At 53.0% G+C, this 13,412-nt stretch overlaps 7 protein-coding genes across 7 annotated transcripts; 2 read left to right on the top strand and 5 right to left on the bottom strand.

Annotated features, from left to right (window-relative positions):
- Window positions 1-378: 378 nt before the first annotated feature.
- BAUCODRAFT_71067 (uncharacterized protein) lies at window positions 379-2,001 on the bottom strand (the record flags this gene model as incomplete). The annotated part of the gene is made up of 3 exons (XM_007678755.1): window positions 379-1,144; window positions 1,204-1,791; window positions 1,844-2,001. 3 exons carry the CDS (start codon window positions 1,999-2,001, stop codon window positions 379-381), a joined length of 1,512 nt encoding a protein of 503 aa, XP_007676945.1.
- Window positions 2,002-3,440: 1,439 nt separating this feature from the next.
- On the top strand, window positions 3,441-3,921 carry BAUCODRAFT_123226 (uncharacterized protein; the record flags this gene model as incomplete). Its single annotated transcript, XM_007679053.1, has 4 exons — window positions 3,441-3,494; window positions 3,546-3,604; window positions 3,662-3,725; window positions 3,856-3,921. 4 exons carry the CDS (start codon window positions 3,441-3,443, stop codon window positions 3,919-3,921), a joined length of 243 nt encoding a protein of 80 aa, XP_007677243.1.
- Window positions 3,922-4,241: 320 nt separating this feature from the next.
- BAUCODRAFT_47228 (glycosyltransferase family 32 protein) lies at window positions 4,242-4,778 on the bottom strand (the record flags this gene model as incomplete). The annotated part of the gene is made up of 1 exon (XM_007678710.1): window positions 4,242-4,778. A coding segment is annotated over one exon (537 nt), but the record flags the coding sequence as incomplete, so codon positions are not given.
- A 774-nt stretch (window positions 4,779-5,552) lies between these two features.
- BAUCODRAFT_71222 (uncharacterized protein) lies at window positions 5,553-6,645 on the bottom strand (the record flags this gene model as incomplete). The annotated part of the gene is made up of 2 exons (XM_007678770.1): window positions 5,553-6,533; window positions 6,601-6,645. The coding sequence occupies 2 exons, from the start codon at window positions 6,643-6,645 to the stop codon at window positions 5,553-5,555; spliced, it is 1,026 nt and encodes a 341-aa protein (XP_007676960.1).
- Window positions 6,646-8,132: 1,487 nt separating this feature from the next.
- BAUCODRAFT_509989 (uncharacterized protein) lies at window positions 8,133-9,915 on the bottom strand. The gene is made up of 2 exons (XM_007679052.1): window positions 9,689-9,915; window positions 8,133-9,632 (listed from the first exon to the last, which is right to left on the bottom strand). Exons 1-2 carry the CDS (start codon window positions 9,695-9,697, stop codon window positions 8,343-8,345), a joined length of 1,299 nt encoding a protein of 432 aa, XP_007677242.1. The 5' UTR covers window positions 9,698-9,915; the 3' UTR covers window positions 8,133-8,342.
- A 142-nt stretch (window positions 9,916-10,057) lies between these two features.
- On the top strand, window positions 10,058-11,375 carry BAUCODRAFT_509737 (uncharacterized protein). The gene is made up of 2 exons (XM_007679051.1): window positions 10,058-10,138; window positions 10,186-11,375. Exons 1-2 carry the CDS (start codon window positions 10,072-10,074, stop codon window positions 11,286-11,288), a joined length of 1,170 nt encoding a protein of 389 aa, XP_007677241.1. The 5' UTR covers window positions 10,058-10,071; the 3' UTR covers window positions 11,289-11,375.
- On the bottom strand, window positions 11,376-13,188 carry BAUCODRAFT_509738 (uncharacterized protein). The gene has a single exon (XM_007679050.1). It carries the CDS (start codon window positions 13,023-13,025, stop codon window positions 11,463-11,465), a length of 1,563 nt encoding a protein of 520 aa, XP_007677240.1. The 5' UTR covers window positions 13,026-13,188; the 3' UTR covers window positions 11,376-11,462.
- Window positions 13,189-13,412: the final 224 nt, after the last annotated feature.

Here is a 13,412-nt window from a genome sequence, read left to right as displayed (position 1 = left end):
TTGGTCAAGTGCTCTAGGCCGGAGCGGAGTGCGGCCTTGATAGCTACGCCGTCGGGTCAACACGGTCTAGATGGGTCACACCACAGCGGTACTGGGCAAGAAATATCAGCAGGTCTGGGACATTGCAATGTCCTCGCTCTACGGTAACTGGCACAGGCACTTATTGTGACGTTACAGAGCGATAACAAAGCATGTGATATTGCATCGCTGAAGCTTTGCTAAATCCGACCATTCCCATTTACTTCGGCTATCGTGGTATAGACCGTAGCATCCCTATCGTAATAGTTGAATGAGGCGTGTAAGATGTAACGCGGCTTAAATCATGAATCTGCAAGCGGTCAGCGAATGATCTAGCATCACGACTTTGAATTGATATGCTTACCGGTAGCCCTTTTGCAGAGCACGTGCGGTGGCTATGTCAATGCCTTCCATCTCTGCCGTCTTCCTCAGTCTGGCTACCTCCTTCTCAGTCAGGACAGCATCAACGTCATCCATCCTTTCCAGCCGCTTGTTCTCCCTTGTCAAAAGCCAGCGAAGCACGCAAGCACCGATGACCGCCATTCCGGTGAGCGCAATATTGACACCCATAGCAACCACGTAATGAGGTCCATCTGTACTGTTGTAGATAAAAGGCGTCCATATCGATGCCGCATTTCCAACGCTGTTCACGAAAGCCAAAGCAACGGCGCGCTTCGCAGGTGGGCGCGGAATGGCGTTGGCAATCCAGGCGTAGATAGTACCGTTGGTCGCAAAAATGAATATGAGCAGGAACAGCGAGAAGTATCTTGCGCCAAAGTTATTGCTGAACATGAAGATGAATGCACCAGCGAACACTGGTATGGCAGGGTATACGAAGAACCAGAACCGGTTTTTGACTTTGTCCGAGATGATACTGTGGGTGAAGGACCAAAACACCATGAAGATGTACGGAGGTGCAACCAAGAGGAGCGAGACATAATTGCCGTAGCCGAGCGTCCTCGTCAAAGTGGGGAAGAAATTCTGGAAGCCCGCCGCGCCCGTTGTGCCATGGTACATGATCGCAAGTACGTAGGTCTTCGGGTCGGAGAAGGCGAGCTTCATACCCTTGAGCTGTGACATACCACCAGCCTCGTCGAGATCCACATCTGCGGCATCGAGCGCCATTCTGTGCGTTCGACTGTCAGTGTGTCATATACAACCAGCAAGGGCGAATAAGTTTCGTACCTGCGGTTTGCGACGTGCTTCAGCTCTGGGGTCAGGGCGGTCCAGGTGTGTGGAAAGTCGGGTAGGACGAACACGATAACCACGCCGATTGCCATAGTAATGGCGCCTTCGATTATGTAAAGCCATTGCCAGGCTGCGAGTCCACGCTTGTGGGCCAGGCCCTTAAGAATACCGGCGGCGATGAGGTTGCCGAAAGCGCCGGAAAGTAGAGATCCGGAGTAGAAGATGCTCATGCGCAGATTAAGCTCAGACTTGGTGTACCACTTCGACAGATAGAATAGTACGCCCGCGAAGAATGGCGCCTCCACTATGCCTAAGATAAAGCGGCAAGCAATGATGTCGGCAGCGTTCCTGACCTGCGATGTGAGAAGAGAGACCAAACCCCATACGATAACGAAGAATCCGATGTACCAGGACGGCCGACCGGAGAAGTTGAGCAGCATGTTGGAAGGGACTTGCATCAGGACGTAGCCGACAAACAGAATGCTGAGTCCGAGCTGGTATTGGTTCCCCTTCAGGTGGAGGTCCTCGCTGAGACCTTGGAGCCTTGCAGCTGCGTAATTGTTACGGTCAATGTAGTTCATAAGGCTTCGTGTGGTTAGCAGGCGTAGCACAACATCTGAAAGCGAGGAGAGCATACTATACGGTAATGACCAGGGGCATAATCAAGCTGTCGATCTTCCGCCTCAGTTTCTTCTCGACAACCAGCTCCTCTTCTGATAGGTGTGAGAGGTGTACTGCATCCTCCCTGGTCGTCTTTCCCACGATATCGTGGTCATGAATGACTTCCTCGTGCATAGCGTCGCCCTTGTACTCGATGGCATGGCTGCCGTGGCCGCTCTCTAGTGTAGACATGTTGACTCGAATGGCCGGCGCTCGGGATCCAGTTAGAACAAAGACACTCAGCGAACAGCAGAGCGCCAAAGAGAGAAGCAAGGTCAAGCATTTGCAAGACGGACAGGTCAGAAGTCATTCTCGGAGCCAAGCCATAAGGTGCGGAGGTGAGGGGCCTGGCACTGGGCCCTGAGAGGCCGTATCACTCGTCAAACATGGAGTCCATGGCTAGATCGGCAAATGAAATATGCAAGGTTGGCTAGCACATGGCTTCTGCATGTCTCCAGGTCACAAGCGTGGAGATCAACGGGCTAAAGGCGCCCCCTTCCACTTTTAGCTAATCCTGCGATTCACCGTCTCACTTCGAACAAGTATTCGCCGTGAGCTGTGTAAGCTTTTGGTGTTTGTCAAGTGTTGAATTGTCCACGGGAAGGTTGGCGATTGCTCTAGAGGTTACGTTACTTACAGCCGTCGCTGTCAGAGACTCTGCGCCACCGCTTATGTGCATTTTGCCGCTGGGATTGCGATGCCAACGTCTTCGTACAGTAGCTGCGGTCATCTTCTCCACACGCTGTCGCTCCTCCCCACACAAAAGTCAGGTCTTCTCCGCATGACTGGTGGAAATTGTGCTGGTTACCGAGCGACTCAAACGCCGGGGCTCCGCAACAAAGCAACCCGACCATTTGCCGACAGCAAGGATCCATGCCCCATATCCAGGAGCATGTGATTTGTTTCCGTTCAAGGTCCAGACCCACCTATTGGTCCGGTCTTGCGCACCGAGTCATGAACAGACTCTGGGACGGCTCCACGTGGCGTGAATAGCCGCAGGTCGGCGGTTCCGAAGATCCAAGTGCGATGTGAATCTGTACGTGTACTGCTGGCTCTGGACTGAAGCCATGTGACCGAGTCTGCATGTAGCCGATCTACAGAGCAGCAAAAAGAGGGAAGATCTTCGAGTTGGGCAGTGGGTGCCCTTGACCAACAGCCTTAAAGCAAGGCGCCGCCGCGGTTGCTGGAGCTGTCAGCTCAGCGCCTACTTCGAGTACCCAGAAGTCTCCGGCAGGAAGACTGTAGGTGTTGGTTGTTTAGGCAGTCTAGTATTGTGTCTGCTGCGAGGCACGATACATGTTCAATCACACAGGGGATAGGGCATGCTAAGCATGCAGAGCCGCAACCCGTCTCCCCACAATATCTTCTTCTTGAGCCTCGGTATCCGGTTGAGCCGAGCATACCACTCTCCACTCGGCTTCGTTGCGAACAGTGAATGCACCTGTAGACTTCTTGAGACGTTGATTTGCGCTCTATCTGGGTGTTGCCGATATCCTCTTGCGTCGAGCTCGATTGCATCGTTTGCGGCACGTCTTCCACTACGATTCTGTCCTATTTGAATCCAAACCAACACCATGTCGAAGCAATTTACTGTCAAAGATGTGCAGGAGCACAACACACCAGATAAGGCAATCTACCCACGCGCGAGACGAGGCGACTTGAGGATTAATAAATGGCAGGGTCTATATATCATAATCGACAACGGCGTTTACGAGATGGGGGGCTTCGTAGACGAGCAGTAAGCAGGATTAATATGAGGTCGAACCAACGTGTATAAACTAAGAGACGGTATTAGCCCTGGTGGTGCCAAGATCCTCAAGCGAGTCGGTGGCAAAGATGCAAGCAAGCAATTCTGGAAGGTGAGTACAGCGCGTCAGCCTAGCAGACAGTGCACTTATCAGAGCGTATGCTGATCCCGTGCTTGCAGTATCATAACGAGGTATGTACGTTACGGACCTGTACCAATGCAGCGCCTAACAAGCAATTCAGGCCGTACTCAAGAAGTACCAACCGAGACTAAAGATTGGCGAGATCAAGGAGTCCGCCAAGTTATGATGTCTTAGATATACAGAGTATAGAGAACGCCTAAACTCGCATACGCTTCACAGTCGAGCAGTATCTCCCTTTGTTGCGCGAATACGACAGCGTAGGCTTGTCGACTTAGGCGGCAATTAGGCGCGACTCACCGCAGAGTTCCGGATGTTCAGCCTTTCATTGAGTGCAACCAGATGCTCTTCGTCTTCCTTTCCAGCACAGCTCCTCCGATCGGACGGTCTCTGGCTCCAATGCCTGCGCCGGGCATCATGCCACAGTAAACTTGACATCCCCGCAATGGTCGCTAATGCGCTAATGCCAGCAAGGATGGCGAAATAGCCGTAATGTGTGCCAATCAGTACAACGGCCGCGGCGTCCCAGTCGTGCCAACTACTCGCTCCCCCGTGCTCGAAAAGCGGCGTCTTCACCTTGCCTCTCAGCATATGTGGCTCTGGTGCACCATGTTGATCCGCCAAAATGTACACTCTGTCTTCTTCGGCGCCGTCTGAAGCCAAGAGATTCCGCACGTATTCCATCCAGATATTGGACAAATACATGCATCCCGTGGTGAGCATGTTCTCCACGTACGGCATCGGCCATCTCAGGTCGTGGCGTGGTAGGTTCTCAAGCAGACTCGATAGGAAGCCATGCCGTGGTCGTGCTAGTATGAATGCGTTGTTCACACCAGCTGGATATGCGCCTGGCGTAAGAAGAGGTAGATGCATCAGGTTATTAAGCGGTTCGAGACACGTGATGTCCAGGTCAAGGTAGACACCACCGTAGTGATGAAGAAGTGCATAGCGCAGGCTGTTGGCTTGCTGAATGGTACGTGCGTAACGCTTGTAGTGAGGCGCTATGGAAGGATAGTGGCTCTCCATGAACGCCGTGGCATTGCTGTTGGTCCATAACATGTACTCCTAGTTAGGGTGAAGCCTTTGACAACTGGTCGCAGTTTGCCTGTACTTCTCCAAGGACGATTTGCCGCCGTCAGTGAGGTAGATCTGATGGATGATTCTAGGAACATAAGTGGTTGCATTGTCGAGGCCATTCTCATCGGCAGGGTTGTGTGGATGCAGTGTTTCAGGATGTTTGCGGACGAGTCGATGGTAGGTCGCATACGTTCTTGCTACGTCGCACAGAACTCGTAGGTGGCGTCGCGTCAAGAGTGTGATCGTAAAGAATGAGAGCAAAGCTATTGCTAAGACGTGCCTCTGGCGCATGATGGACGCTAAAGATGTAACACGTTCTTTTGATCTTGACCCAGACGACCTGTAGTGGCTCCAGGTAGCCTTTGCTACAATTGACTCGTACAGCCCTTAGTATCGAGAGGCATATACAAAGACGTGGGAAGAGAAAGGGCCCAACTACGTACCTTCCGAGAGGCACCGGACGCAGTCACTATGCACGTATGGTTTTGGTTTTGCCTGCCTCCACTACAAGCTCCGCGGCTGCTAAGGCTTGTTATCAAAGCGCCAGCACCTGCATCTTTAAGTGAGAAGCCCAAAAGCAGTACCTCCATGCGGCTACTTCAACCCTTCCTACGCGCGTGGCAAGAGCCTTGTTCGTAAAAGTTTGGAAATCACGACAACACGGAATGTGTTGGTGCAATTACACAACGCATTTCTTAACGCTAAGAAGAGTGGGTAGCATGCCTAGTCCTGAGGCCGGCTGGCGTTCGGAGGCAGCAGGCTTAAGAACAGTGGGATCAGGTCGCTTGGGGTGTTGTAAAAGTCAAACATTACAATCCCCAATCGTTTGCCCATCATTGTCCGCAGGAACGGGATGAGTCTCTCATTGACACCACCGGTGGGTGTCAGACTGCCATTGCCGAGAGCCTGAATAGCCGGTGTGATTGGTGGATTGTTCGCGAGATTGGTGCTTGAGGCGAAGGTCCAGAACAGACTGTTTGGATGAGTGTTGGCAGCCATTTGCAGATGAGCCTCGGTTGCGTTTATCTTCCACCGTATGTTGTCTTCGGCGGTGGAGTCGGAGGGTGTCAGCGGCTGATAGTAGTCTTCGATATATGCGGCACCGCCGGTCGCAGTATTATACACGAGGGTGATGTTCGGTGAGTTATCTATCCAGGCGGCTGGTGAAAAATGCACGCCTGGCAGAGAGTCACCATAAGCGGTAAGAATCTGGTCGAGATCGAAGCGTTTGAGCAAGGTGATCTTGCCCCGGGCTTCACCAAGCGTACCGAAACTTCCAGTCGTCTGCAAGATGTAGTGTCTCGCTGCGGGCGAAGATAGAGCGTTGTAAAGCTGTAGCTGAACGCCAGCATCCTGGCTTGCGCCGGGTATGGTACCTCCTTCGTATTGAATGGAGAGGAAGATAGCCTCTGAGGGGTGATCGTCAAGCCATCGATAGAAGCCATACAGCACATCGTCCACCGTGGCTGTCTCGGAGACGAGGCCGGGTCCGTGCCAGAACACCAGGGTTGTGTTTGTGACATCGAAAGCGTACCGAAGATCGAACACCCGGATGCCGTCGTTAAGCATATTCAGCATCGAAGAGTCTTGACAACGATATGCGGCAGGGTCGAACTCAGTGAGCTTGACGAGATTGGTGACATGGGCCAGAGACTGCTGGGTCGCCAGAGAGTAGTTCCATGTATCTGCATCATGAGCTCCTGGCTTCATCATCAAGTTGGGAGGGTCAGTTACACTCCACTTCGTGCAGTAGGTATGCTCATCGACATACCAGGTTGAGGTGCACGACCAGTGTATCATCCGAGTAAGACTTCATCCTGCATTTTCGATCAGCGTGACATGTCACGTTCCACGGATCCGTGGTTATAGACCATGTTGCAAAGCCACTCTGAACGTTTTGGTAAACGCCAAAGACCGGGCCGCCATCATTGAGCACCTTGCTAAGTGCATACTCTGCCAATGGCGACGTTGAGTGCTTCGATGCCAGTGGCTGCGCCCAGTCTGGTCTACCAAAAGCTGATGCGGGATCGGTTAAATCAGCTATTGCAAAGAAGGTCACAAGGATCACCGCAGTCAAGGCCATCCCAAAAACTGCTCGCCCCAGCGTGGTGGCTGGGTTGAAGTGGTGCATCTGGAGCCATGACAGATACTAACTTCTCAGTTGCAACAAGCGCACCGGAGCACGTCGTTGGAACAAGACCATGTCACTTGCTTGTGGTAGCTTCAACGAGCCTGTGGCAGGGAAAGAAGCGATGATTGGCTGCGGCGCATCGGACGCCTAAGGCACGTTCACGTACTCGATAATCCTCACTGGGACGACATTGATAGAAGTCCTGTCAATGTGACTATCTTGCTGGGCTCACTGACCACGCTCGAGCCCCGCCATCACGCCGTATGTCGTCGTTCTCAATACGTATATCCCAGTAAAGGATGGCTGTCTTCCAGATTATCGGCACTTGACCCTCTTACTAAATCGCCGCGCATGCCCTCAGCGCGCGCTTGCTGTTCCGTCTTGACAGGATGGTGGAGCGCCGTTACCGAGATACCTTTCAGAAGTAGCAGTCCAAGCGCCACTCCAGCCTACACCATGGTACGGCGCGTCAGCTGTGAAGCAGGTGGTCTTTGCGATGATCCCGCCGATCCCGCCGAAGCCGATCTGACAAGCGGCTGCAAATGCGCGCTTTCAATGTTTATAAGTGTTGTCGATTAGCATGGCAACACTTAGAACTAGCAAAATCTGCAGCGAAAATAACAAGGGAAGTGGGCGAAGTATTTCCAAAAGTATCATCGTGGCAATACTGCACTGCTGGCGTACCAGATGTAAATCTTGCGACATTCCTTGGCTCTTTGCATTGCCGGTATTGGCACAGTCCCAGTAGTTCACCACGAACAGTACGAAGATCGGCGGCATCCCGCAAAGATCATATGTCCGGAATGTGCGGCAATCAAGTGCTTTGTCGAAGTGTGCTGGGACAGCCTCATCCTGGTCCTGGCGGTAGTGAAAAGACTGGTATAGAGCCTCCCAACTTCGAACCTTCGTCCGCTAGTCGTGACTTATGTGACTCTGGTCCAGCGTCGGCGAGGGAAAATTGACATCGTGGGCGGCTATCAAGGCCAGAAGAAGCTCCGACCGGCTTCTGAGTGCTCCAAACTGGACATGGAAAGGAGTGCTTCTTAGCTCTCGAGGAACGGCGAGGTTCACTGCTCTAGCATGGAAGCACCGACACCAACAGTGGTGAGTTGACAGCTCCTGCGGCTGGTCAACATGGGAACAGCCAGGTACCCAAGGTCTGCAGGGACGAGCTTGCAGCGAACGCCCACGTGTCATTGCCCAGCAAGGTTGTCGGGAGCATGCAAGGAGAAGATCCCCTCTCATCTTGTTTGTCCCGCACTGCTTCCTGCTGTATCCCACTTCCTGCGTCATTGGTACACTTGCTCTGATTCTCGGCTGATTATGAGAAGTTGGACATATGACCGCCCAGAATTCAGCGCAAGTGTATGCGAGCAGATATATCAAAACTCCATGCCGTTCAGCCCCTCAATAGCGACTTCTTCTCTACTCCGCTTGCCTTTGCTTTCCTCCTTCAGCAAGCCAGCCACATAGCCTCGGAAGTACTCAACGTACGGCTTCAGACTCGTCTTCTGCCAGTCCTGTACTTTGGCTTTCTCTTCGTCGCTCATATTACCGCTCTTGCTTTCCCACTCGTCGATCTCCTGCAGCAGCGCGGTCACAGTAGGGACGCCGAGCGGGTCGAATGAATCGAGGTGCCTCGTGTCGATGGGAACGCAAACACGGCCAGTGCCCGGATGTATGACGAACGGCGACTTGAGCAAGTGATTTAACTTCTTCGACACCTCCGCATCAAGACGCGGGTAAGTGTACTCCAGCCGGATGTCCTGCTTGACATCGACCAGCTGCTTCGCGCTCAAGGTAGACAAATGACCTGCTTCAGCGACGGCGTCGATATCTGCCCACTTTTGGTTTGACGAACGTCCTGGCATGCTGTCCCACTTCTTTTGCAGTGCCGCTGTCAGGTCCTTATCTGGAAGAAGACGGATCAATCTCTCAGCTTGTTCGGCTGACTGCCATGGGTCTTGCTCCGCTAGCACCTCATCTTGGAAGTACGGATTAAGAACCTTCAAACTGCGGTCAACATGCGGATGCAAAGGTCGCTTGATCGATATCTTCTTGCCCTGCTCGCCGCTCATGGCTAAGACAAGGTACCCAGCCAACGCTTTCCGCTTGGCATCGTCCATCTCTCGTGCGCGCTTGTCGCTGATCCAGGCGTGAGCACCTCTTCGTCCGGAATAGACCCACAGGATGTGTTGAAAGCCAAAGTCTTCCCGGAGCGCAGTGTCAACCACTTTGATCGCCATAATGATGAAATGCCAGCACTTGTTGCAAATCGCTGCCTTGGAGCAGCAGGTTCGTATGGAGTCGTAATCAGTCATGTCGATATCAAAGACCAGCTCCTTCATGACTGGCCGGAAAGAGCTTGCTTTGCGTAGCTGCTTGCGATCTCTAGGATTGATACTGTACTGGGGCCCGATCTCAAAGCGCTCGGGCGTCATCTGCACACACTGTTTCTTGAACAGATCCGCAGACAGGAAAGACTGGTAGCGGATATATGCGCCACCTGGCAGCACGAAGGCGAACTCCCGGTTTTGAAAGTCCGGTTGCGGCGTTGGGCCATGGTTCAGCCACTGGAATAGTGGACGGAAAGGGAAGAGTCGTTGGTAGAACTGTCGCAGGATGTCGGGCGAAGAGTAGTTGGGCTTTGATGACGCCTGTAACGTCTCCGGCTGTGAGCTGTCGTCACCTTTCGTCTGCGCAATTGACGAGAACTCGTCATCGTTACCCGCGTCATCGAATAGATTGTCTAGGTTTGTCGTCGCTCCCCTCCTGGCCAAGTCGTTTCCCTCTACTGCATCGCTGCTTGGTTGTGCGGCATCCTGCGGTACTGCAGGCGCGTCGGTCATGTACGTATCGTTCTCATCTGTCGGAGATTCAGTCTCTGGCGACGGCGAAACGGCGTGTGGCATTTTGTTGCTGTGTATTGCTGTCAATATTTGCAATAAGCAATAGTTGTCGCGTGAACAGCAATCGCGTAGAGTAACCGATGAACGCGCTACCTTCGCGACTACGCTAGTACGCTTTGGGTCGTGCTTGCAGCCTCGGCTCACACCACATCCTCACGGTCCTTTACCCTACACGATATGCAATGCCATTCATAGTGTACAAATGACAACGTCGGAGTCACTATGGCATGACGAAGATGATACACTCTCTGATGAGTCGGATTTTATTGGTACGATTTCTGGACTTTCGCACATGGATGCGCTGAACGTGGCGCAGGAACTGCCCAAACGAGAGCCGTGCTGCAGCAGCGGATTGGCAAAGGGCTGAAACGCCATACCGAGACGGCTCTATCTGAGGTAGTGTTGGATGTTGTAGCGAAGCGGCGTAGACTGGAGACTCGTAAACATGAGCGAGCAGTCTCGGGGATATTGTCGGCATTTTCCGCGACCGGTATTACAACGAACCACAACGTGACCGACTGCCTCAGATTTCGACCACAGGTTAAGGCTACGCAAGCAAAGCTCCTAGAGGGCCCCACGGCCGTGAAAGTTATAGCCGCCATCAATACTGTAGTCGAAGACCACTCGCGGGATAACGAGCTCGATTGCGACCCATCATGCTGGCAACACCGGACCGAGACCATCAATGCATTCCTCAACCGGGGGCCTGTTGCTGAACCTTCCACTGCCGTTCTCGGTCCATGGCTATGGGTAAGCAACCCGAGTCCAAATAGACAGATATCCTCGCAGGTCAACGTCACAGCGTTTGTAGAGCAAGGCGCTCGGATTCTGAGCCGGATCAATAATCCGAAAATCGATAGTCAAGCAGAGGAAGTTGAGGTGTATCGAAAACCCACCAAACGCCAACTTACTTTACGTGCCCAACTCGAAGATGAACTTATCGAGCTTGCTGTCAAAACAGACACGCTTTGCGGCAAATGGATGTTGTTCCCTTCGCAGGATGATCTGCAGCAAACCTGGCAGCTCGTGTCAGAAGCTACGTCTCAGGGCAAGCTTGGCCCGAGGTCCAAGGTGGCAACTTACGACCAAAGCGATCCCAGTGGATCTCGAGTTATTTGCGTATACACATATGACTTCACCGACAAAGACGATGTCTTCCGCGTGCTCAGCGAGCTTGCTAGCCTGAACGTCTCGCCGGGTTTATCAGCAGGTCGCTCGTCAATATACTACAAGTGCGATGCCTACACCTACCTCGATATCAATTCAGGCAACCCGTACGGCATCAGGGCGAGCTTGTTCGCAAGCAATGGCGGAGGGAGTGGAGGTCCTGTCGAAAGGCTGCTGAGGAAGCGGAAACTTGCCTCCCAAGAAGCAGTTGGCGGACACCCTGACCGCACACGTTCCTTATGGCTGTATTAGTGAGCCCGCAACGCTTGCAAATGGGACTTTACGCCGCATTCTGGAACAATACGGTACCTATAGGCTGCGCCACAGTCAGTGCATGATCTAACCAGCAACCTTAATATGCGGTAAGCTACCAGCAATGACCGGAAGGACTAGTCAGTCCGCATAGTATTTGTAACGAGCGGTGTGTTATACTGTTCGAGGCTCCAACAACAGCTCGCCTGTAGGTCCAACTTTCTCCACAAACCCACCCTCTCTGCTATGGACCTTCCTCCCCCGCAGCCACGTCTCCTGCACCACACCGCGCAGTCGGCGACCTTGGTATGGCGAGCACTTGTTACGGAAGAGCATCGCTTCCGTGCCAACATCGAACTCTGCCTGCGGATCGAAGACTGCTATATCTGCATCCATGCCGACCTTGAGCATGCCCTTCCGGTGCTCAAGACCGATTTGCAATGCCGTGTTGGCACAGCACCACCTCGCCACATTCAGTAAGGTGTCGTCCACATCTAATGACCGCCTCATGGCTTCGGTCCAGAGAATGCTAATGCCGAGTCCGACTGAGGAGATACCGCCCCAGGCAGTGAAGAAGTCGCCTTGACTTGCCGTCGCGCAGCAAGTAGCAGCTGGCTTGTCAATTCGTGATCCCGGTATATGTGACGGTAGCAGCTTGAGGTTCGGCGTACATGGCGAGTGGTCCGAGACTACTGTCCTTATCACGCTGTCTTCAATATCCAGCATCTCCGCCCATAAGCCGTCTTGGTTCGCCTGTTCCCGAATTGGCGGACAGCATTTATGCCTAGTGTCGCCTTCCTGTATCTGCTCGGCAGCCAAGGAGAGGTAATGGAAGCACGTTTCTGCTGTGATCTTAATGCCGTTATGACGTGCTTCGCGCAGGAGTGGTATCGCTTCAATCGCTGATAGATGTACGATGTGGAGCAGTAGTTTGGGTGCTAGGTGCGCTAAACTCAATATCTCCGAGATGGCGTAAGTCTCAAAGGACACAGGCCGCGAATCAAGAAAAGTTTGGTATCGATCTAATGGACCGCTCGGTTCGAGAGGCGGTAATGACCACTGTACATCGTCTCCGACTGAAGCTGTGATAGGCGGTATCATTTCAGCGTGGAACATAACCGTTGTAGGCTCGTCCGCTAGTTCTTCGAAAACGGCGGCAATGTCTTGTGATGATACTGCAGGAAACTCTTCGACGCCACTATCGATCAGAAAGCCTTTGAAACCGCGTACACCGCCTTGTACCAGTGGCTTGAGCTCTGCAACATTGCCTGGCACTATACCGCCGTAGAATCCAACATCAACCCAGCATTGTCCTTGTGCCGCAGCCACCTTCTCCTCGAGCCCTTGAACGGTGGTAGTAGGTGGTATTGCATTCAGCGGCATGTCTACTACCGTAGTGACACCACCGAATGCAGCGGCTCGTGTGCCGGTCCAGAAGCCTTCCCATTCTGTGCGTCCCGGCTCGTTAAGGTGCACGTGTGCGTCCACGAGGCCTGGAAGGAGGACGTTAGGGCTGTAGTCAATGTAAGGTGTGCCAGGCGGGAAGGACGTGGGAGGTAGCACGGAGTGGAAGAGGGAGGTTATGCGTCCAGTTGACGGTGAGACTACGATAGTAGCTGGACCGAGGCAGTCTTCGACAACTGCGCGGGAAGAGGCGAGCACAACGACGTCGGTGGTAGTGTTGTACTCGTTACCGACAGATGGCGGACTTGTCGTTTCAGTTGCATGGGGCGCCATTGCTCGTTGTTTGTTCGGTGATGGTGCTGTGGGTGTGACTTCGAAAAGCGGCACTGGGTCCTGATCTAGATGAGACTACAGATCATCATAAAGTTTCAAAGATCATGGTCTGGTTGTTAGAGTGGGAAGCTAGAGTATGTCGGGCTGCTTAGAACGATAAGAGAGACATGTGAACCAACCATTGCCGGCTCAATGCCAACGAGCTGGACCCAGCCGTGACCCGGCATCCTCTACAGGCCGGCAATGATCCTGTCGGAGCCGGCCGCCATGTAGGTGGTACGGTAGTCAATCAATGAGGTGAAGAGTGGGCTTGAGTGTGGAAGAGATGGAGATATTACTCGATAAGAATTCGGCCGGGACGTATCACTGGTGGCTTCTGAAAGCACG

This window comes from Baudoinia panamericana (genome assembly GCF_000338955.1).
Source record: "Baudoinia panamericana UAMH 10762 unplaced genomic scaffold BAUCOscaffold_7, whole genome shotgun sequence".
Taxonomy (NCBI): domain Eukaryota; kingdom Fungi; phylum Ascomycota; class Dothideomycetes; order Mycosphaerellales; family Teratosphaeriaceae; genus Baudoinia; species Baudoinia panamericana.
This window is presented reverse-complemented; position numbering and strand designations above follow the sequence as displayed.

Coding starts and splice junctions, on each gene's coding strand:
- BAUCODRAFT_509737 (XM_007679051.1), top strand. CDS start 10,072: ATGACAACGTCGGAGTCACTATGGCATGACGAAGATGATACACTCTCT. Junction 10,139..10,185: donor TGATGAGTCGGATTTTATTG/GTACGATTTCTG, acceptor AACGTGGCGCAG/GAACTGCCCAAACGAGAGCC.
- BAUCODRAFT_509738 (XM_007679050.1), bottom strand. CDS start 13,025: ATGGCGCCCCATGCAACTGAAACGACAAGTCCGCCATCTGTCGGTAAC.